The 22778-nt window shown below is 42.2% G+C and overlaps 1 protein-coding gene across 1 annotated transcript in view; it reads right to left on the bottom strand.

The window, feature by feature from the left end:
• GOLGB1 (golgin B1) overlaps nt 1-22778 on the bottom strand; it is a 51470-nt gene that overhangs the window by 23123 nt on the left and 5569 nt on the right. Inside the window, exons 3-14 of the mRNA XM_055711159.1 lie at nt 21452-21548; nt 20659-20811; nt 19746-19898; nt 16492-16644; nt 13868-13990; nt 13315-13428; nt 11334-11745; nt 10575-10666; nt 10174-10273; nt 3118-3191; nt 956-1037; nt 231-298 (exon numbers count right to left, since the gene is read on the bottom strand). Of these exons, the coding sequence (XP_055567134.1) occupies nt 231-298; nt 956-1037; nt 3118-3191; nt 10174-10273; nt 10575-10666; nt 11334-11745; nt 13315-13428; nt 13868-13990; nt 16492-16644; nt 19746-19898; nt 20659-20811; nt 21452-21541 (1614 nt within the window). The 5' untranslated portion in view covers nt 21542-21548. The remainder of the gene's footprint in view (nt 1-230; nt 299-955; nt 1038-3117; nt 3192-10173; nt 10274-10574; nt 10667-11333; nt 11746-13314; nt 13429-13867; nt 13991-16491; nt 16645-19745; nt 19899-20658; nt 20812-21451; nt 21549-22778) is intronic.

The raw sequence follows: 22778 nt of genomic DNA on the forward strand, positions 1-22778 counted from the left end.
GTCAACATTTTGTGTTGTAAAGGCTGTCCAGCAGTTTGGAGAGCAGAAACATTTTATGAGGAACCATTAAAGGAGAGCTGTCACTTAAAGCATGTTGCAGTGTTGTACCAACGACTTTACATTACAGGATGTTAAAAAAAGCCTTTGGGGCTTTTAAACTAAATTAAAGTTTTCATATCCACAGATGCATACAATACTGAGAGGAAAAAAGTTCTAGACTAAATTTGTACCTCAAGGAGCACCAAAGTGTCATCAAAAGGCTTTTGCACTTCAGAATTCACCAGCTCTCCTGACACACCTAGTGATAAAAGGTACACTTGTCACCATCAGCATAACAAGTTGCATGTAAAGTCAGTAGGTAAATGGAGAGAAAATACATGGGACTGTAGTTTCTCTAGTTTCCAAGGCGAGGAAAAGAAAAAAAAGTTTGAACCTATAAATGCAAAACCTCCTGCGTTTGCTGCATGCTGGCATCACCTAAGTCTACACTATAACTGACCTCTACAGAAGAATGAAGAGGCAAAGAGACTGAACTAGGTGATGGGTTGTTTTGTTTTGGGTTGTTGGCTTTTTGTGTTTGTTTTTTTTTTTAAAAGGGTGGGGGTGGTAATTCCAGGCACAAAAAGAAATTTAGTAGCTCGCAGAGAGAAACCCAATTCTTCAATTTATGTTAATTCTCTTATGGGTCTTACACATCGGCCTCTGCATCTACAAACACGCTCTCCTTCAAACCCTTCTCTCTCATCTTAGGAACCACTTCTTTCTTCTCTTCAGATATATCCTATCCATCCCACATTAGAATGTTCTCTTCTACCTCATGTGCATCTTTTCTATCTCCTGTACAACTTTAGATTCTGACCTCAAAGCTCTTCTTTCCAAATCAGCTTTGCTTTGTCCCTGAAACTTCTCAAACGTCCACAATTTTCTTGTCTTGTGCCTTATTCTGTGTCCTCACCTGTAGAAGTAGAAGAGCAGTCTACGTAAGAGGCTGGAGCTTCGAGAGTCTGCAATTCCACCTCAGGTCCAACACACTTACTCTGTTGGTTGAAGAAAAAATACTGAAGTTTTGATCCATGATCTTTGCATTAGAACACAGCTATCTTAGCTGCCTGCTGCTCTGTCAACCCTTAAGTAAAAAGCACCAGTCCCAACTTTAGATGCAACTCTGATGTCTAATGAAAATCAAAACAAATCTACTTTTTTTAAAATAATTTATATTAAGCAAGAGACTAAGACCTGTCTCAGCAGATTAAGGCATTAATGAATGCAATGATTCTAACAACTTCGCATATTGAGATGCTTCCTCTTCTATCTTCACTGCTTCAAAGGGTCAAACTATAGATCCACAGCCTTTCACTGAATCACCCAAGCAGAGAAGGTGAGGAGTCATGTGTTTGTCACTGTATGCCTCACTACTCCAGATAGTAATGAGATACTACCGCAGATAAAGAACCTACAGTCTTCCCAGGAAAGTTACAGTAGGCTCCTCCACAGAGAAAGACCCACCCCACACTGCTCTATGTCTCCTGCTTCTGTCAGACAGGACAGAACCTGAGTGTTGAAGAACACAGAGCACACTAGAAAGAGAGATTTTGCTATTTCACACACACCAACTCTTTTTGCCCACACAAAGATGCTGAATAAAGCCCAGGAAATTGGTTAGTTTGCTGTTGAACTACAAGAACTAAAACTTCATCTACTAATTCCTTCATTCTGAGAAATCCACTTAACATCCACCTAAAACGAATGGCAGTATTTCTGGCTAGTTCCCAACACATTGTCTTTCACCGCAACAAAGAATTGGCACAGCTAGTACTGTTTCCATGGGAAAAAAGGTTTGAACTAGAATACAAAGAGACTACATGTCAGAGCTAAGTGTCTAAAAAAAAAAAAAAGTTACTCCCTCCCACCCTCAAAAAAACAAGTAAAAAAACCCCAACCCAACAATTGAAAGACTGAAAAAAAAAATGAAGCGTTCAGAACTAACTTTTGCTGTAACTACCTAGAATGTAGGTACAGGGCACTAAGAGGGCACAGAATCATAAGGAAATCTCCAGTCCCAAGAGCACCTTGCCTTTGCATGCTACAAGCACTGAAATGGAACGTACGGCATGCATTGACCCATGTTAAACATTCACCTCGGTCTGAATTGTATGCTAAAGAACCTATCTCCACTGACTATAAAGGGGCTCTAGAAAATAGCTCAAAGGTTTATATTTGCCCTTGAAAAGATGGTGTGCATGTGTGTGCGTACAAACTCATTGATCCGCTAGCTTACACCCTGACTACAGGCAGTTGGAATGTAAGGGTCTGAAGTCAAGCAAAATGAATTGACTCAAAATGCCTTCTCCAGTTCCAACATAAGTCCAAAATGTTAACTTTTGCCCTAATACTGCACAGTAATATACATATACTATAAACTCTCTCTGTTGGAGAGGAATATGTTAGATAAAACATAGCAGGCTGGAACAGAGTGGAGCAGTCTGGAAAGAGCCCAGACGTTGCTCTAAGCCAACAAAAAAACTCTACAACAAATTCTTAGTACAGATATACAGAGGTAGTAATCTCCATCACCTTGCTGACTGAGTATAAAGCAAAGCAGCAGGTATCTAATCCTGCACTCTTCTCACCGACAGACTGACTGCAAGTGTACCTGCCGCTGTTCACAGTGCAAGACTACAAGGACAGAGTCTACTTGTCTCCCTCACTTAGCAAAAATAACTCCGCTTCCTCCAGTTAGTCTGCCAGACCCCCATTAAGGCAGTGGGAATGGATAGGGCTGGTTTGAAAGGCATCCTATGACGTATATTTACTGAAGCTTCCCCCAGTTTAGCCTATGGTTTTGATGAAAAACTAAGTCACAAGAGACAGAAAAAAAGCACAAATATGGGTTGGGTGGATGAAGGACACAAGAATTCCAAGCAGCCAGCAAAGGGAAATACAGTCTGATAAGAACATAGTACAAGCAGTATTTGGAAGCTCTTTCTGTCTTTCATCATTAATCCAGTTAATAATAACCTTCCAAAGAGGATTGTTAAAAAAAAGGCCATCACAGCTTAGCTGTTTTAAGGCCAGTCCTTGACCTGTTTTAGCTTATTTCAGCTGCTTAATCATTACCTGCTTTGCATATTCTGTGACCATCACAGCTTTCTGCAGAGGCTCCTGGAGAACAACTTGCAAGTGTGGTATTTCTGAAACATTCAAAACAAACAATTTCCGTGAAGATTAAAAATCTACTTTATAGAGTAACAGGATATTCTTCGAGGAGCTTTAGAGAACAGGGCACATGGGTCTTAGTAAAAACTTATGTAGTGGAGATATATAACACTGCCATTGGATAATGTGTTTATTTTTTTTAAGAGACAAACCACCGAAACAACATACTTTTTTAAGCGCCTTTTAGAAAAGAACAATTATTATAATACAGACTAAAATTAAAGGACAGCTGATAGAGTTTCAAGATTTTAGAAACATTTTTATAGAGGAGGGGAAAGAAAGAATTATTATAGCAAAATTTTCAGATTTAACTTGGATAAAAATGAGATGAGAAATTGTTAAAATTAGAGAAGAATAAAACACTCAAGGGCCATGGTCCAAGTCAAGATTGGTACAAGAACTCAACTACTGTTTGACTCAAGAATTATTTTTTTTTACACGTATATGTCTGTAACCTGGCATATAAACACCATTTATCATAGATATGTCACTGTATATGATGAAATGACTGGCGTGGTAGATGAGGGAAGAGCAGTGGATATCATCAAGGCCTTCCGTAAGGCTTTTGGCACCGTCTCCCATAACAGCCTCATGGAGAAGCTGTCGATGTATGGGCTGCACGAACAGCAGTGAGGTGGATTGAAAACTGGCTCAATGGCCAGCCAAGAGGGTGGTGATCAGCAACAGGAAGGCTTGGCTGGAGGCCAGTAACTTAGCAGTGTACCCCTGGGGTCAGCACTGGGTCCGATCCTGCTCAACATCTTCATTAATGATCTGGGTGATGGGGCAGACTGCGCCCTCAGCAAGCTTGCAGATGACACAAACCTGGAAGAAGTTGCTGGTACACCAGAGGGTTGTGCTGCCACGCAGAGGGATCCGGACAGGCTGCAGAAATGGGCTGACAGGAGCCTCGTGAAGTTCAACAAGGAGAAGTGCAAAGCTCTCCACCTGGGGAGGAACAACCCCACAACACCAGTTTATGCTGGGGACCACCCAGCTGGAAAGCAGCTTTGCAGAAAAGGCCCTGGGGGTCCTGGCTGACACCAAGCCGTGGGAGCCAGCCACACTCCCTTGCCACAAAGGCGGCTAATAGCATCCTGGGCTGCATTAGGCAAAGTATTCCTTTGTCTCTACTCAGCACTTGTGAGGCCACACCTGGAGTACTATGTCCAGTTCTGGGCTCCTGAGTACAGGAGAGACACAGACATACTGGAGAGAGTCCAACAAAGAGCCACAAAGATGATGAAGGGACATGAGCATCCCCCTGTGAGGCTGAGAGGGCTGGGACTCTTCAGCCTTGCGGAGAGGACGCTCAGGAGGGAATTTCATCAATGAGTATAAATCTCTGAAGGAAGAGTGCAAAGAAGATGGAACCAGGCTCTTTTCAGTGGTGCTCAGTGCTAGAGGCAATGGGCACAGTGTGAAACACAGGAGGTTCCCTCTGAACATCAGGAAACACTTTTTGGGCCATGAGGGTGACACGTTGCCCAGGGAGGTTGCAGAGTCTCCCTCTTAAGCTGTCTGGACACAGTCCTGGGCAACTGGCTCTGGGTCCTTTCCAACCTCAACCATTCTACGGTACTCAGGAGGTACTCAAGACATTTTCATACTCCAAAGCATAAGACAGGCAAAAATATGTCCTGTGCCAAACCCAGAAAAAAAAACCTTTGAAAGTACTAATAGTTATTTAGCTTTCCTGATTAACTACCCCAGGAAGAAAGCTTCCATTTGCATTTGATATCAACAGTCACCATGTCAGTCTTCTCACTACCTGGGGAGACAGAGAATGTGTTCATTTCCACACTGGCTACTTGCCAGTAAACGTCTGTCTTTAAACAGTTTGAGGAAGTCTCTGTGTGACAGATCCTGAATCTTCTGTGGGACCTTAATGTTCCTGACATCTGCTGGAAGAGTAACACACCACAACGTGGGCAATCTGAGATTGCTGGAGGGAGTCAGGGAGAAATTCTTGATACAGGTACAACGTGGGCAATCTGAGATTGCTGGAGGGAGTCAGGGAGAAATTCTTGATACAGGTACTGGATGGATTAACCAAGAGTTAGAGCAGCTGTTCACAAACAGGGAATAATTGGCTGGATATATGATAATCACTGGTAGCCTTGGCTGTTGTGACCATGAAATAGAAGAGTTCAAGATTCTGAGGGGAGTGAGGAATGAGAGTAACAGAGGCACAGATCATAGACTTCAGGAGACCAGACTTCACCTTACTGGGGGAACTTGTAGGTGGGATCCTACAGCAGACAGCTCTGAAGGACAAAGAAGCTCAGGAGGGCTGGCAGGTTTGTAAACACAGCAGTCTCCAAGCACAACAACAGTCCATCTTGACACTTAGGAAAACAAGCCTATCAGGAGACTGGCTTGAGTAAACAAGAAACTCATGGCAGAGCTCTGAGGCGAAGTAGTATTATATAGGAGATAAAACCAGACACGCTGCAAAGGAATTCAGAAACATTTAAGGACTGTGTTACAATATGCAAAAATGACTGGCGTTCGAGACTTGCAAGGGATGTCACGGGCAACAAGAACAGCTTCTACCTCTACATTAGTAGTAAAAGGCTGAACAAGGAATATGTGGGACTGTCACTCAATGAGGTTCATGATTTAGTGACAGTGCACACAGGTAGCGCTAAGATACTCTGCACCATCTGTGTCTCTGTCTTCACTAACAAAGTTTTCCAAGCCTCTGTCCTGAGGATTGAGTCAGGGACTACTTGTGAGAAAGAGTGTGATACAAATTTATGAGAACAGATGGGTTGTCTTGCATTTGAGGGTCCTGAGAGAGCTGACCAACATCCTTGCAAGGACAATATCATCACAGAAAGGTTATGGAAACTGAGGGAAGTCCACTATGACTGGAGAAAGACAAATGGTGTATCCATCTTCAAAAAAAGGCCCCAAAGATGACATGGTAAACTTCTAGCCAGTATAGTTCACTTCAGTCCCTCCTGAAATCACGAAGCGAGTCCTCTTGGAGCACATCAGCAGGCACATGGAAGAGGAGGGAGTGACTGAGAAACTGTCGGCATGGATTTACCAAGGTTAAATTACATTTGCAATGCCCAATTGCCTTTTATGCATTTGTGGATGAAGAGAGAACTGTGGATAGCATTTACCTTCTGCCAGTGTGTCCTGCAATATTTTTTATTGAAAATTAGAAGTAATAGTCTGGACTGAAGGACAACTCAACGCATAAAAAGCCTGGTTGAATGATCAGGCTCAGAGAACAGTGGTGAACAGATCATGCTCTATCTGGAGTTTAGGAACAAGTGGAAAATCACAGAGGTCAATCTGTGACCTCTCCTGTTTAACATCTTTATCAGTGAGCTGAAGGTGGCAGAGTCCACACTCAAGTTTGGAGAACACAGCACACTGTGGGGAAACAGCCGATACCCTCCCTGGCAGGGCTGCCATTTACAGCAGCCTAGACAGGCGAGAAGAACGGGGCAACAGAAACCTCATTACATTCAACAAGGGCAAATGTAAACTCCTGCCCCTAGAATGTGGACTGGGGACCAGCTCTGCAAGAAAGGATGAAGAAGATCTACCTGATAGACATCAGGCTAAATCTCAGCCAGGAAGTGTGCCTGGCAGCAAACAAGGTCAACAGCATCCTGGAGCGTATGAACAGCAGTCCAGTCAGCAGATTATCCTCTTCTACTCAGCACTCGCTACACTGTATTTCAAGTGCTGCATTCAGTTTTGGACCCCCAATATAGGAAAGACATTGATAAACTGAAGCAAGTTCAGCAAGAGACCCCCAAGATGGTCAGGGGGCTGGAGCACTTTCCCTCTGAGAAGAGGCAGAAGGAACAAGGCTTTTTTACCCCGGAGAACAGAAGGCTTTGGTAAGTCCTAAAAGCAGCTTTCCAACACTGATGAAGGAGTTATTGAGCAGACAGAGCCAGGCTTTTTACAGTGGTGCAAAGTAGGAGGATGAAAGACAACCCACATACACTGAAATAAAGTACGTTCCAAGTGGATGTAATGAAGGCCTTTTTTGCCAAGGGGACAGTCAAGTATCATAACAGGCTGCCCAGGGAGGCTGTGCAGTAACCATGACTGGAGGTTTTCAAGACCTGACTGGATAAAGGCTTGAGCAACCCTGTCTGATCTCACAGTTGATCCTGCTTCTAGGAAGAAGCTGGACTAAAATCTGCTTTTGATCCCTTCCAGCATAAATTATTCTGTGATTCTATGACTCGTCTCAGTTCTAGCTAATGCTATTAGAGATGATGCCTCAATATTTTAGTGTAACAGCCAGTAAACCAACTTATATAATGTCTTTCTTGCCCAGAAATACAAACTTAGAATCATCAAAAAACAGACTCAATTTTTGTGAACATGTAATTACTGATGATATTAAATGTATGTTAATATATACGCAAAATAAAATTCAAGACCAAGTTAAACAGTTCTGTTAGGGATAAGAAAGAGGGGTAACAAAGTATTTAGAACCTACAGAGGAGGTTTGAAAGACAATGATTTTTTACATGTTTTCATTTAATCTTTTGGGGTTTGGCTCTTATTTTTTGAAGAAATTACATCTCCCAGTGTTTAAAATGTAAAGAAAGTCAGTAACCAAGTTCAACACACCCACTGGAAACAAAATTACAACAAAAAAAGCTTTGTTTGAAGTAAACATGCATTGGGAAAGACCTTTTAAGTAACATGACAGCAAAGCTCTAAAAGTCACTGCATTTTTCAGGTGGCATTCTCTTCAGTGGAAAAAGGACCTGCTTTTTAAGTCCAAGTACATTCTGGATATACTCAATCTTAACTCAGGGCATGATATCAGACTAAAAGACGGACTTCTGTAAGGCCTTTGATATGGTCACCCACAACATTCTTGCCATTAAGTTACAGAGCTAGGGTTTGGCAGATGGACTGTTAGATGGATAAGGAACTGGCTGGAAGGCTATGTGCAAAAAGTTATAGTCAATGTGTCAATGTCCAAGTGGAAACCAGTAATGGGTGGTGTCCCTCAAGGGTCCACACACTGGGACCAATACTATTTACTGTCTTCATCCACGGCATAAGACAGTGGGAGTCTGCGTTTCACACACTGAGTGCACCCTCAGCAAGCTAGCAGATGACACCAAGCTGAGTGGTGTGGTTGATTTGCTAGAGGGATAGGATGCCACTCAGAGGGACCTTGACAGGCTGGAGAAGTGGGCCCATGCAGACCTCATCAAGTTCACCAAGGTCAAGTGCAAGGTCTGGCACCTGGGTTGGGGCAACCCCCAGTATCAATACAGACTAGGGGGTAAATAGATTGAGAATAGGCCTGCAGAGAAGGACTTGGGGATACTGGTAAACAAAAAAACGGTCAAGAGCCAGCAATGTGTGCTTGCAGCCTAGAAAGACAATCATATCCTGGTTTGTATCAGAAGAAGTGTGGGCAGCAGCTCGAAGAAGACTATTCTCACCCTCTACTCCACTCTTGTGGGATACTGTGTACAGTTCTGGGGTCCCCCAGTACAAGCCAGACATGGATCTGTTAGTGTGAGTCCAGAAGAGGGCCACAAAAGTGGTCAATGGGCTGGAACATCTCACCTATGAAGAAAGGCTAAGCAAGTCTTATTGCAGCCTTTCAAGAGGACTACTTCTCTCTGGGTTGCCCAGAAAAGTTGTTGGTTGTGCTATCATTGGATATGTTCAGGGTCAGGCTGGATGGGGCTTTGAACAACCTGATCTAGTGAAGGACATCCCTCTTCACTAGGGCAGAAGGGGGTGGACTACATGATCTTTAAAAGTTACTTCAAACCGAAACCACTCTGATTCTAAATGATGTCTTGAAGTCCATTAAAGCCCTGCATTTCTGAGTTCATAGAGTGAAAAGAGAACAGATACGTGCTAGGACTGAAGGAATCAAGTTTATTGGTGATTATTCTCTCACCACGATTCTTATGAAGAGGGCGTATCTCTGAATGACAGGAAGCAAAAGGAATCTATTTCTGCAAAAATCTAGACAGCCTATTGCCATAGCACACCATACTCCAAAATCAAAAACTATGGAAACCGATCTTTTCATACTGTAATTCTGACAGTTGTACTATCACTGTCACAAAGGTAGAATGGTGTTATCACTGCTACCAGTCTACATGCCTAGACACTCAAGACCAAGTTAATTGTCCATGTTTTTTAACACACACGCCCTCCCCGCCTGCCGCCCCCCCCCCCCCGTGGTATATGTTTGGAACCTTTACTCTTTCAGCTACAGTTGTCAAAAATAACCACCCCAGAAGCACTGCCTGCAGATTGTCAGCATTTTGTATCAGGGAGGAGCTCCTACTTCAGTTTCACCTTATTTTATACAATCTAACAATGTGCGAGTGCACAGTCTCTTGGAATACAAAATTTATTCTACCATCCTTAGGCACAACTGACATTAATGGAACAAAAAAACCCCAATAAACCAAAAATATTCATTGAATTTAATATGCCCCATCACAGTGAAGCTAACCTTGGCACCCTTTTCTGAAAAAGTCTGCAATCACATATTACCACCATTATTGCCTTCATCCCAGCTTCTTCATGTCTTCTCCATGTTCTTTGTACCTACCACCATAGATCATACATGAAGCATGTGAACCGTACGGGTAGCAAGTTCTACCCACTCTGTCTCATGGCCAAAATACCAACATCACTTCATATCACAAGATAACACCATACAGGCAGGCCTATGATGCACAGCCCAGTTTTTTTAATAATTGCAGGTGTTTGTCAATCTGTTCACTGTCTGACAATCAAATAGTACCTTTTCCTTTTAGAACTAAACTCTACTTTAACCACTGGAAAGAATTAGATAGTATTTCTGAAGATCTTGGCAGTGACAGCATAATGAACCAGTAACCAAGGGCACGTTCATTATCTAAAAACAGGCAAGAATAATTCTTAAATATTTAAAGAATATTAAGATAGATAAGATAATCATACCATCTTCAGTCTTCTGTCCTTCCAAATTTTCTGTGGGTAGGAATGAAGTCCCATTCCAATCTTCCTGATCTGTTTTTTTTTCCTGTGAAGTTGTTTCATCCTGTTTAAACATCGGATGGAGGGGATTAAGATAAATTTCAGTACAGTTTAAACATCCATATTAGTCTTTGGTCTTTCAGTTAACTTTTTAACAAATCAATGGGCAACTTTTAAATTACTCAGATTACTCCTATTTCTTTGCAGGCTTTCACAGTCATAACGTGTCTGCCCATCAGCTGAGAGAACCCAGAAGATCCTGTCTCAAGCTATACATCATAAAAAAGGAATTACAGACATTTCATTCAGCTTCAGTTCCTCAACACATGGGAAAATTTCAGAAGACTCATATGAAAAGATCGTACCTGTTTCTTCAATTCAGAGACCTGCACTACTGACTGGGATTTCAGCTCATTCTGACAGCAGACAAATTCTTCACATTTCTGTACAAGTTCATCTAATGGAGGGGAAAAAGGGGCATTAAGGTGTGTTCTTGCCTTTTTTTTCTGAAATATATCCAGTTTACGTGTATGGACAATAGTATATGAGATCCCTTATCTCTCAGTCGCTGCTTCAGTTTGGGGCCATAAAGGAGCTGGTAGAAAAATCAATTTTAAATAATAGCTTGAGGCAAGGTCAATGTTATTAGTTCTAATACAAGCCTACAGAGAAAAATGGTACAGTTTGCTTTCCTTGGTTGTTTTACTTGTAATTTCAGTAGAAATTCAGACACTGAAGGATGTGGCACATGTAAAAAGAACTTACGTAAGGTAATGGAAAAAATCAAACAAGTTATTAAAATTAATCAGAAATATACATCTTGCTCAAGAAATCCATAAGCTTCAAAAATTTATAGGCTGGGACAGTACACAAGAAAAGCACTACATATGCTGCTCTAGTCTTATGCTCCTCCTCTTGCAACTGGCTTTTTCCGCCAAAGGTAGAAAGTTGGGATTACATGAGAGACATTTAGTTTGATACAGCACAAACACTCCTATGTTCCTATGCAACTAGGAACTGAGACTTTCTTATAAGTTATTATAAAAAGAAAGCCAAATAGAAGGCAACCTGATGATCCTTAGGCTCTTGAGAACCTGCTTCAGCGAACTGCTGTGCTTGCTTACCCTGCAGTTTCTGTATCGTAGCACTGTTTTCGGCAGACACTACCAAGAGCCGCTTAACATCCTGTTTCAGCTGGTCATTTTCAGCGACAAGAGCAGCATGGCTAGATTGTAGCTCTTGTTCAGCCACCTTAAGACATCTGATCTGCAGGTTCTTCTCTTCCACCTCCTGCCTTTGTTCCTGCTCCAGGTCTTTATACTTCACCTCTAATTCAGCTTGTGCTCTTCTTGCCTCTTCCAGCTGTTCTGAGAGACACTGCACCTCCTCCTGCAAGCGATGGGAGGACAGCTTCCTCTCTGCTAGTTCCAGCTCCATCTTCTCTCTGAGATCTTGAGACTTTCGTCTCTCTGCATCTAGCACATCCCTCAGGGAGCTTAGATCCACTTCCATCTTCTGGCACTGATCTAGGAGCATCTGCAAAAGGATATGGAAATTAATTTAACTCTCAACTAGTTCAATACCTTGCAAAAGCAAAAAGTGCCTGAAATATATTTTAAAATTGCCATCAAATTATTTTCAAATATCTAAGTAGCAGAAAGGAGGAAATAAACATGGCAGAAATTTCAGCTTGTTAGAAACCGCCCTACTATTTGCAAACCGAAAGAAAGCAATACTGGAAGAAACAAGAACACTTGATTTTGGTAAAAAAAAGATGAGTCTTAATGTAGAGCAGGGGAATGTAGAGGAAATAAACAACAGAACAGTGTCCATGAGTTCTCTTTTAGAGGAAAGAAAGCTTCCCCAAAAGGGGAGGAAGGACTACAACAAAAGAGGGGGAACTAAAAAATGACAGAGTACAATTAAAAAACTGAACAAAAGTATGTATGTGGAAGGGGGTAAAAAATGCTGAAATAGGAAAATGGAGGCAACAGAGTGCTCTACACAGTGCCCACTGCTTCAACAAAAATCCAAGAAAGCTGGTTGACACTGACCAGAGACTTAAGACAACCAAGGAACAAAAACGGACCCTACACTTGCCAGAATTCCTTTCCTCCTCCTGCAGCTGTGGACAGTCAGCATAACTAGTGTCAGGAGGAGACTCATGAGAAGCTCCCTTTATTTTATGGGTAGAAAGAGAAGCTTCAGCCACATGGCCTCAAATTTGTATGTGTACCAAGGTCTCCCTCTGACTGTATAATGTGCATGAGGGGAGTCAAAGACAGACAGGAGTCAGGGGACACCCAACAACCATGCCATGAAGATACACATGCCACCACTCCATGAAACACCCTGGTGAGCAATGTAATCAGTAGTGAGCACAAGTCAGCTCACTGAGGTTCTTCACCTCTTCCTGGTGGTAAAAGGTCCCACCACTGTGCCTGGCTGGGCCACACGGGAAAAGAAAATGAGAGTCGTACCTAAGTGTGCTTAGTATCTTAACTGGTATCTGCAAACAAGCTTTCTAAGAGATTGTGTACTAAACCCTGTCTTAAGGGTCACAGGTATATATATTGTCATATACACACAGACTCGATCTCATTCTCTTCATGCTCAGAAATGATTGAAAGCCAATACCACTCCAGAAGCTGTGTCATCATACTAGCAAGTTCTCAGCAAGACATACCAAAGAATGTCTATGCTCTGATCTGGTCTGGATACTGCAGTCCGGAAACAGTGTAGCTATGGCAGCACTGTGTTAGGCACTTTTGTTTTAGGCAAAACGTTGTGTATTTGATGACTTTGAACGTATCAGTCAGCAGCGTGAAGCATGGATAGATTTTGTCCCTGTCCACCTGCCCAGAATTTGGGTCACTAGAGGTGGCTGCTGCAGCACCCCATCCCTGTTGTTTGTCTGGACTGACTACGAGCTATGCATACAGACCTCTAGCTCTAAAGCCTAACCTGAGGGAGGCTCCCAGCTGACTTCATGCTGGAAACCTGGTGGCAGAAATAAGCTAATCTGGTAACTTCTGAGCTACTGACAAAGGCCCCATCCACCATCTACACATGACAGTAAGGAAATAAGCAAAGCATGAAAGGTACCTGGTTTTGTTGTTCAGCAGTATGCAACTCCTGTTGCAGCAGTTCTACCACCTGAGTTCGTCCTAGCAGAGCTGCTTCCTGCTCCTCTAGCTTCCTCTGAAGCGTACGCAGGTTCTGTGAGAGAGACAGCGCTATACCAGTATCTGGGAGGCTAACATAAGAAGGCTAGATTTCCTGCTTTCAGCCGCCCATCTAGTTTGCATAACACAAGTTACTTTAATAGCCTGAATAACTTCATTTTTGTTGACACTTATTCTGGAGCCCTGATGCAGTAGGAAGAGTTCACCATTGTTTCACAAATTGGGAACTGGAGCACAGTAATTTAATACTTCTTTTTAACTGTTCTTGCTTTTCAACTGATAGCAAATCAGCAGATTGAAGCTAGGACTCAAAGTCCAAACCAGCATCCCCAAACTCCCAGGACAATCAAATTGTATCTCTTCTCACCCCTTCTGAGTTACTTTGATGAGAATAGCTCTCTCAGGGTGTCTTCAGACTGGTAAAATTTCTTTTCCTTTCTCCTCTCATAGTAATATTATTATATCAAATATACCTGTTGCATCTCTACTTCCAGGTCTGACTGGGCCACTATCTTGAGCAATTCAGCTTGGTGCTGGTGAACCTGCTCTTCCAGGAGAGCCTCCTTCTCCCGAATCACTTCCTGCAGGGAGCTCAGCTGAAAACATAAATCACAAAACAAAAAAAAAATATAAACCAAGACAGTTATAAGCTTGACAGACACGCGGGCTTGCTTTCAACATGCACCAGCATATTATGTGTGTGATAAGGTCTTCAGCTCGATAACCCTATATGTCACCTTGGTCAAACAGTATCTTTATCCTACTAACTGATAAGATTTCGATCCCAGAAAGCAAAAATTTCATCTAAAAATATGCAGAATGGTAAAAGATATGTTACTTTACAACTACAAGTTTGTAACACTTCAGGGGTTTTATTTGTATAGGATACAGCCCAATTCACAGATCAAAAGCTAAACCTGCAGTTCAGAGTATTAACAAAAATCTTTCCATAAATAAATACAATGTAACATAACAACAGTTGCATTATGTGATAAGAAACTCCTTTGCTCATCCACAATAGAACACAGAAGCAATGTGAAGTCTGGGAGGCCAAAGAATACTCTGTTCCAGTTATTCCAAAGCTCATCACAGAACAGCAACGGCAGGCAGGGAAGAATCCAAATTCTGACTCTGAGGAAGGGACACCCTACACAGGCCTTGTTCCCCCCCTCCTCAGAGAGCCATCAGTCCCACTGTCAAAGTATGAAACCCATTAAGATGACTTCACTGTGGAGCACCATTTGCACCAAGGGTTGTTACTGCCTAGGGGTATAGGATGCAGGTGAAGAGCATTTGGGTATTGCAAAAGACTTTTAAAGGAGGAAAGATAGGCAGAGAAATGGATGGACCTAGGTGATTTGGGGAGGAACAAAAATGAAAAAAATAGAGCATAAGGGAATTAAAAAAGGCCAGTTGTGTAAACAGCAGGTGCTCAATACGCTTGCCTGGCCACGCCCTGCACCTGATAGCAGTCTGTCCTGTGTTCTTAGTAAACACCATTTCTAACCCTTCCATTGTGGGAGAGGGTCTCTATTCAGTGTGCATTTGTGTGCATATGGGGGGGATCTAAGTGCTAGTAATTGGAATCAGACTGCGGGTCAAAGGGCCTATGTGCCCACGGTGCCAACAATGGGAGTGATTAGAGCAAGTGAACTAAAGTGCCAGCAGCTGCAGTGGAACCACAGGTCAGAGGGCCTGCGTGCACATGGTGCCAGAAACTGGAACAAGTGTAAGCATGCAAGTGAATGTATAGTCACTAGCAAGTATCAAGCTGGACTAGCTGGCAAGTGAAGTAGCCTAGGAGCAAGGACAGAGGGAGGGGGTGTTGCCCAAGGGCGAGACCAAAAGGTAGACTTGGCTACTGGACAGGCCAGGGGAGTTCTGGCCAGCTGTCAGAGACCATAGGGTCCTGGGGGTCTCTAAGAGTGAGACCTGCTTTTGTGTGTGTGTGAATCTCTAAGGGAGCTGGCTACTAGAGAACAGGGGAGTCCTGGTCAACTGTGTGCAAGCACATGCCTGCATGTCTCTAAGAGTGAGAACACAGGGAGCGTGGCTACCAGAGGGACCAGGAGAGTCCTGGTCAGGGTTCGCATGTGTGTCTGTGTCTCTCTAAGAATAAGACTACTGGGGGTTGGCTGCTGAAAGGAACAAGGGAGCCCTGGTCAGGCGTGGTGGTGGTGGTGTGTGGGTGTTTGCATGCATGCATGCACTAATACGAGCATTCTTCTAAAAGCAAGCCAGCCCAGGAGTGTTGGCTACTGGAGGGACCAGGGGAGACCCAGCCGGCTCTGTGCACACATGTGTGAGCAATGGGTCTGTACCAGCAGCTGGTGTAGAGCTGTGGGCCCTGGGGCTTTGCATGTCCCACAGCAACTGGGGATACTGGGATCCAGAGGCCAGTTACTGGGCAGACCAAGTGTCCAAGCACAGCTGTTGGTGAGATGCACAATGTACATCCATATATGTTCTTACTCTTCTCTCACCTGAACTGCCATAGAGGAGAACAGGGTGAGGCTGTTGGTGCTGTTTGTATTCATGTGAGTGCTGGGTCCTTCTGTCTGCGTTACCCATGTGGCTGGCCACCTATATATGCATACAGGAGTTGTATATGCGTGACTGCTGGGAACACATTCTCAGCCATGCTACTGGCTGGACTGGGGGGCATGGAGCTTTGGCAACCTCGCCCCTGTCAGGCTACAGGATTTAGCCATATTCCCTAGCAGCAGCACATCCTCAGAAACAACTGTTTGAAATTATCCAGTGACAAGACGCGTAGGCATGGTTCAAAGCTGCATTAGGGGAGGTTCAGACTTGACATTACGAAACATACCTTTTACCAAGAGGGTGGTCATGAACTGGAACAGGATTCCTAAAAAGGTATCAATGCCCCTTGCCTGTCAGTGTTTAAGAGGCGTTTGGACAATGCCCTCAATATGCTTTAGCAGCTTTTGGTCAGCCCTGAAATGGCCAGGCAGTTGGATTAGATGATCATTGCAGGTCTCTTCCAGCTGAACTATTCTATTCCATTATGCTAGAATAAGTGGTGGGGTGGAAACAGACATAAACACAGACTGAAGAACAGAAAAATTTTCTGTACCTGTGTGGCGTATTTGATTTCAGCATCTTTCAGATTCACTTTGGCTAGAGCCAGCTGTTCTTTCAGATCCTGAACAATCTCCTCTTGCTCCCTGAGCTGCTCTTTTAGTGCTCCAGCTTCTTCACTGTGTGCTTCACTTGTATTTTGGTCATTCTGATATTGCAAGGAGAAAGAAGTGTGAAGAAAAGAAACAGAAGAAAATAAACTGATCAGTATTACCGGAATTAAAAAAAATAAATTAGAATGCTACTGTACTCTTGACGCTTAACCAGATGCTTATTTCTACTACATTTCTTAACTTCACATTTTAATTTGTGTCTTTAAATGAAGTTGTTCTTCAGAATGAATGAAGAAAAAAGTAACTGTTTTCCCTATTTCTGTGTAGATATGCACAAGATGTCTTTAACTGGGAAGTGTCAAATCACATTGGAATGGATAATTATCCATGAATGCTTACCATACAAACTAAGGTAAATCATATTATTAACTAAAATATAATACATAATGTATGATATGACCACCTTAATCTGTGAGGCTTTTTAATTTCACAGATTTTGCTAATACCAGAAATTAAACATTTTTTAATTAGCAACAGAAGAATATTCTCCACTTGACAAAGGGTCAGACCTTATATACTCCAGACTACAGAAAATGCCCATGGAAATCTCCTTAGACTAAAGTGACTTACAGCAATGAACCTATTAGAAATAAGCAAAGGGATCACACAATCATCAGTTCTACTCCACTCCAAGGCACTAAAATACTCCATTTATGACCATGAAATTTAAACTTGGACAGCATTTCACAAAAACATGTGCTTAGGTTATGTCTACTCAGACGTATGAGCACGCTACATCTGCACCTTTTTTTGTCTTTCAAAGACCATCTGCATGGCAGGCAATCCTCTAATACCTCAGCTGTACACCTGCTTAACACAGAATCAGATATTAAATCCAGCATATCAAAACTATCACGGAGGAGCAGGAGAAACATTCATCTATTGTTACAATCTCAGCACTCCCAACTACTTCAAGCACTTAGTGCTGGGGATTTTTGACCGAACAGATATAAAAAAATGTATCTCTTTCCTTTTCCTTGTCACAGGCATTAGAACAAAGATCACCAATAACATATCGAGTCTACAGAGCATTTACGTCCTTTAAAGCCAATCTGAAAAATTTATGAAGGCTTTTAGAAGGACTTATAAGTCAGTGTAATAAGAATAAGGTACTGTTCCCCAAAAGCTGTGTCACCTACAGAGAAGGTCTTTGGAAGCAGATAGAATAGACAGACAGGGGAAAGCTTTAATTGCACTTAAGCTTAGAAGTAGAACAGGAGAAAAAAAACCCCTGAAACAACAAAAGTGCAGGAAGCTTTAAGAAGCAAGGGATATACTAATTCATAATGCTGGGGCAACAACAGTTGCTAGGGGGGGAAAGATGGGTGGATTAATTTACTTATTTGGGATTAGCTTTCAGAATTGATATTTACAGTCAGATTTGGAAAAGCTTCTGATAAAGTTGTTGCACACTGGCCACTACATGGAGTGCCACAATTAAGGACAGTAGCATAGCCACAAAGTTCCCAGAGCTCAAGTTTTCAAATATCATGCTTTTCCAAGATGTATAAACTCTTGTACCTGAACATAATTTGTGTTTACCCATTTTAAAAGTTTAAGAGCAGCCTCAATTGTTCTGTATACAAATGCCAACTACTTAATAGAAAGATATAAGCTGATTTTTCAATTCTCCTCAAAATGAGGCACTCTTAAAAGCACAGAAACTAACAGTACCAATTAGATATTCTAAATACAGCCTTGTCTACACTCCACAAGGCCTTGCCACTCTTAGTACAATAGTTGGAAAGACAGCTGTTTGACTTACATAATAACCAAAAGAGTAGGCGTCTTTTAAAAATCTATACCACGCTGATTAACTGATTATAAGCTTTCTCTTATTTTGCCTTCAACTAATGAATTTGAATTTTGAAGCCAGAACACTTATTAGACCATAACAGGAAGTCTACACAATGTGATGTAACAGCAACACAGGTCTACAAACCGTACATGTGAATAATCTTAAAAAAAAAAAAAGCACCTCAGCAGCAGGACAGCAATGCAAAGTGACATAGCTGAACAGCCTCCAGGGCCTTCACTGCAGATGGGGGATTTTTTTCATGGCCTTCCAGTATACAGTGGCAGGATACCACAATTACTTGGCCTTGCACTTGTTAAATTTTGCTTTATTTTCATATTACGTCAATCCTCAAGGTCATCCAGGTCTTCCTTTATGAAAACCAAACGCTGCTTTGCATTGAGAAAGAGTATCGAGATTGTATTGCAAAGTGGATTACAGTAGCACATGATTTTACAGTAGCATGATTTACAGTCGCAATGATTTTATGATGCCATCAATCAAAAATAGTAAGCACAAGTCACGGAGCCAATTTTTACTCCATCAGTCATCACCCCTCACCTAACAGCTCTCTTACTCACCCTTTATAATGTTTCTGATACCCTTTTAAATCTTTTTATTCCAATGTTTTAAATAACCTTTGTCTTCTCTGGTTTAACAAACATCATCTGAAGTCCTGCAAGCTGTTTGGACTTCTGTCATATTCCCCTTGCCTAATATTACTAAGTTTTTAAAGAAAACCATGTGATCAGCAGAAAAAAATTAAGTTTCCAAAAATAACCAATGCCAATGGGAGCTTATAGCTAGTAGCTAATAGCTTCTTTAATGTCTTGGTACAGGACACTTTCCCCTCATTTTTTACCTAGCTTTACACAGTTGTGGCTTGTTAACCACAAAACATCGCAGCAGCACAGGAAGCTACACTGTTGGAAAGTTATATGTTGCTTTTTTTACATGTAAGTTACTGTCTTTCAATTTTAATGACCTCCCTACCTCCTTGTTCTTGTATTTCAGCAACCTTCCTTCTGCTGTACTTATGTGACAGGTAATATTTTGAAACTTACAGCTCAGATGTGATTTCTTCAGGAAACAACTTAGCTACAACAGATTAGTGAAGGTATGCAAGTGAAACTGGCCCATACCCTTGAGGAGGTCAAGTTGTGCACTCCAAGGGCATCTGCAGCACAACAGCTTCCTACAGCATAGACATCCTTGTGGGAACTATGAATGTCCTGCTAACAAGACAGATAGGACATGCTAACTCACTGGGACCTAAAATGTAGGGTGGCACCAGGTTATCAGTAGAGGCCAACATCATTTGAGCAGCCCTGTTCTCCCAACCTTGAAATACGCTTGCTCTTCTGATAAGGTCTGTGCAGGTAATGGTGATCCCTTCTCTGTCAGCTCCTCAATGCGTTTGTTCAGAGAGGCCAGTTTGGCTTTGGCCTGAAGTTTAAGCTTCAGCAGCTTAGCATCTGCAGCCTCTCGCTCTTCCTGTAAAAGAAAGATATAAACTGCAACTAAAATTCCAGTGCTATCACACCAAAAGCACCACTTGGAAAAGTTACATAATTTGTCAGCCTGCCGTTCTTTGTTCAAACCTGCCTCCCCAGTAACAGTGCTAATCAAAACACATCCAGGAAACAAATTTGCTCTGAACCACTACACACAGCAAAACAGTTAGCTTCTGCTCTAGTACTTTCTGTTCAAGGGACTGATCACTCAAGGAACTTCTTGCAGTTAGTACAAACTCAGTTTGACTTGCTCTACTCAGCCCCTCAACACTATCTCAAGTATCTGCTCTTTCTCTCATGTCATGCCTCAGGGTATACAATATGTATCTTTGGTTACCGTGCTGTAACACCACTGGACTGCTGGGTGACTGCAGCACAGTCTGCTCTTTGTCTCAAACACTCTGAAGTGGGGAAAGAAAAACCTCATACAAAAGATATTAATATTTATTAGAGCCACCAGGAATCCACACTGGCCTTCAGGAGCTCCAAGACAAAATGTTACATAGCCTGGATGTAAGTAATCTACTCCAGAAGGAATTACCTCTATGCAAAACGTACAGAAGCTATCCTACATCTCTTGGGCTAGGGTCCATTCTTTGGATTCCAACAATTCTCTGGAACTGATACATTTAGTAGTACAGATGTCTCAAATGTTCAAAAGAAACCATAGCTTGGCTTGCATAGAAAGCTGAAGCAGCATTTTACCATTGCTCCCAGGTCCCCAGTGAAAGAAATCATACCTTGAGTACAGTTTCTTTTTGCTGGAGCTGGGCATCCTTTTCTCTGATCAAATCCTTTAGGTGAACAACTAGTTTTTCTGTTTGGGCTAGGCGCTCCAATAGCTCCTCAGGTGCCTCCTCCATGTTTTCTGCTTCTGTCTCTAAAGCTTGTACCTGAAAATGAAATGAGTGCTCTGGAGGAAAAAAAAAAGTCCAAACAGACTGCAGCATAGCATCTAACTGGCATCTTCAGCTCCACTCCTAAATGTTGCGCTCCGTTCCTTGCCAAGCATTTCATGTAGCCTATAGAACTATATACAATTAGGCGAAATCAGGAGGAAAGCTCAGGATACCCATAAGCCAATACACAGAAAAAAAGAGCATGTTCGCCAAACACAACAAAAGCAAATCTGAAACTGAGTGGCACAGGAGGGACTCTACCACTCACACGCCATCCACCATCTCAAGTACCAAAGGGCAACATACAGATCAGCCTTCCACCCTCACCCAACCATGCAGAGCTCCCCTTTCTGCTACTGAATCATTAGCACCCTTAAAAGTCTTTCTTCACCCTAGTTCTAGTTTGTTTTCTAGGATCACCCTGAGACGTGGAAACTAAAGAGATCATGGTCTGCCCCACAAAAATGGTGAATTAAGAGGTCAGGAATACAGAAGCAGCAGAGTGGGATGACAGCTCAGTCTACCGGTCAGCAATGAAGCAGCAGAAAACAGTTCTCGTTACAGTCAAACTATTCATACTTTTCAAACTAACTCTCAGTAACATCTGTAAGTCTTTAGATAACACTGTACTTACAGCAACTGAGGATTCAGTAACCGCATCTCCATCATCACCTGACAGCTCTTGCAAAACAGTATTTGCTAAACCTGACAAACGGCTCAGCATTTTCAGCCTAAAACAAAACAAAGAGTCAGAATATGGTTACAGAGTCAAAACTGCTAAGAAGAATAAGCATCCCTTCATGCTGACCTGTAACATTATAGAGGTGACCAGGCTTACCTCCGCCAAGAGAGAAAAGCCAAAGTAAAACCTCAGGAATAAAGAAATGACCATGTTAACAAAAGCAGCAAGACACTTTGAACATAAAAGCAGATGATATGCTAGTAAGACACATGAAGATACCTTCACCACTCTACATGTATGATTGAAAAATGTTTCTATACCAGATTTCAAGTCACTGTCATAGTTCATTCTTTATCTTTCTTAACAATGACATTAGAGAACCATGATCTGTTCAGTCTACTCAAAAGAAGGGTAAGTGATTCTTAAATGAAGTCACTTCTTTACAGGCCATACATAAAAGGCTTCTGTTAATAAGTAGTGGGAATGGTGAACTCAGCCCTGACATTTGATTACTAAATGCAAGTGTGTCTCATTACAGAGATGATGAGACCTCTGCATGTCACATATATGACAGCGTAGGACCTTGACATAGGGACAGGGTGGAGAGGGCATGTATTTCCACAGCTGCTGCTTAGCATACCTTCTTCCCTTTGCTTGAAATTCAGGACCCAAACTGATCCAGCAAGTGGAGGAAACCTTTAAACCATTAAAAGATGGAATCTTCTAATATGACAAGAAGTATCTGTTTAGCTAGAAGTAGGCTTCTAAAGCTGGCTACAATGATCCACTCATTCCTGACCTCCTTTATCTTAGTAAGCAAAAAAGAACCAGAAAAAGGCAGCAAGAAGTACCAGTCAGCAATACATAATTTGCCATTGTAGGGAGCGGAAATTAAGTTCTCCATCATTAACCCAGACAAGGCGATACAATCCACCTCAGTAAGTTCCCGAGATTCTAATGAGTAGTTGATAACCCAAAGTATAGTGCTGCCCACCAGAGGAATCTCAACAGGCTAAAGAAAGAGATAGAAATATCATGAAGTTCAGAAAAGGCAAATACAGAGCCCAACACCTGGGATGGAACAAACATACGCACTAGTACAGACTGAGGACAAACTGGCTGCAAAACCGTGTTGCAGAAGAGAACCTAGGGATGCTGGTGGATAAGCTCAACATGAGTCAGTAGAGTGCTCTCACAGCAGTGAAGGTCAGCTATATACCGAGTTGTACTAGTAAGACTGCAGCCAGCTGGTTGAGGGAAACAATTATTCCTTTATGTT

Source organism: Falco cherrug, chromosome 5 (assembly GCF_023634085.1).
Source record: "Falco cherrug isolate bFalChe1 chromosome 5, bFalChe1.pri, whole genome shotgun sequence".
NCBI classification, from domain to species: Eukaryota; Metazoa; Chordata; class Aves; order Falconiformes; family Falconidae; genus Falco; species Falco cherrug.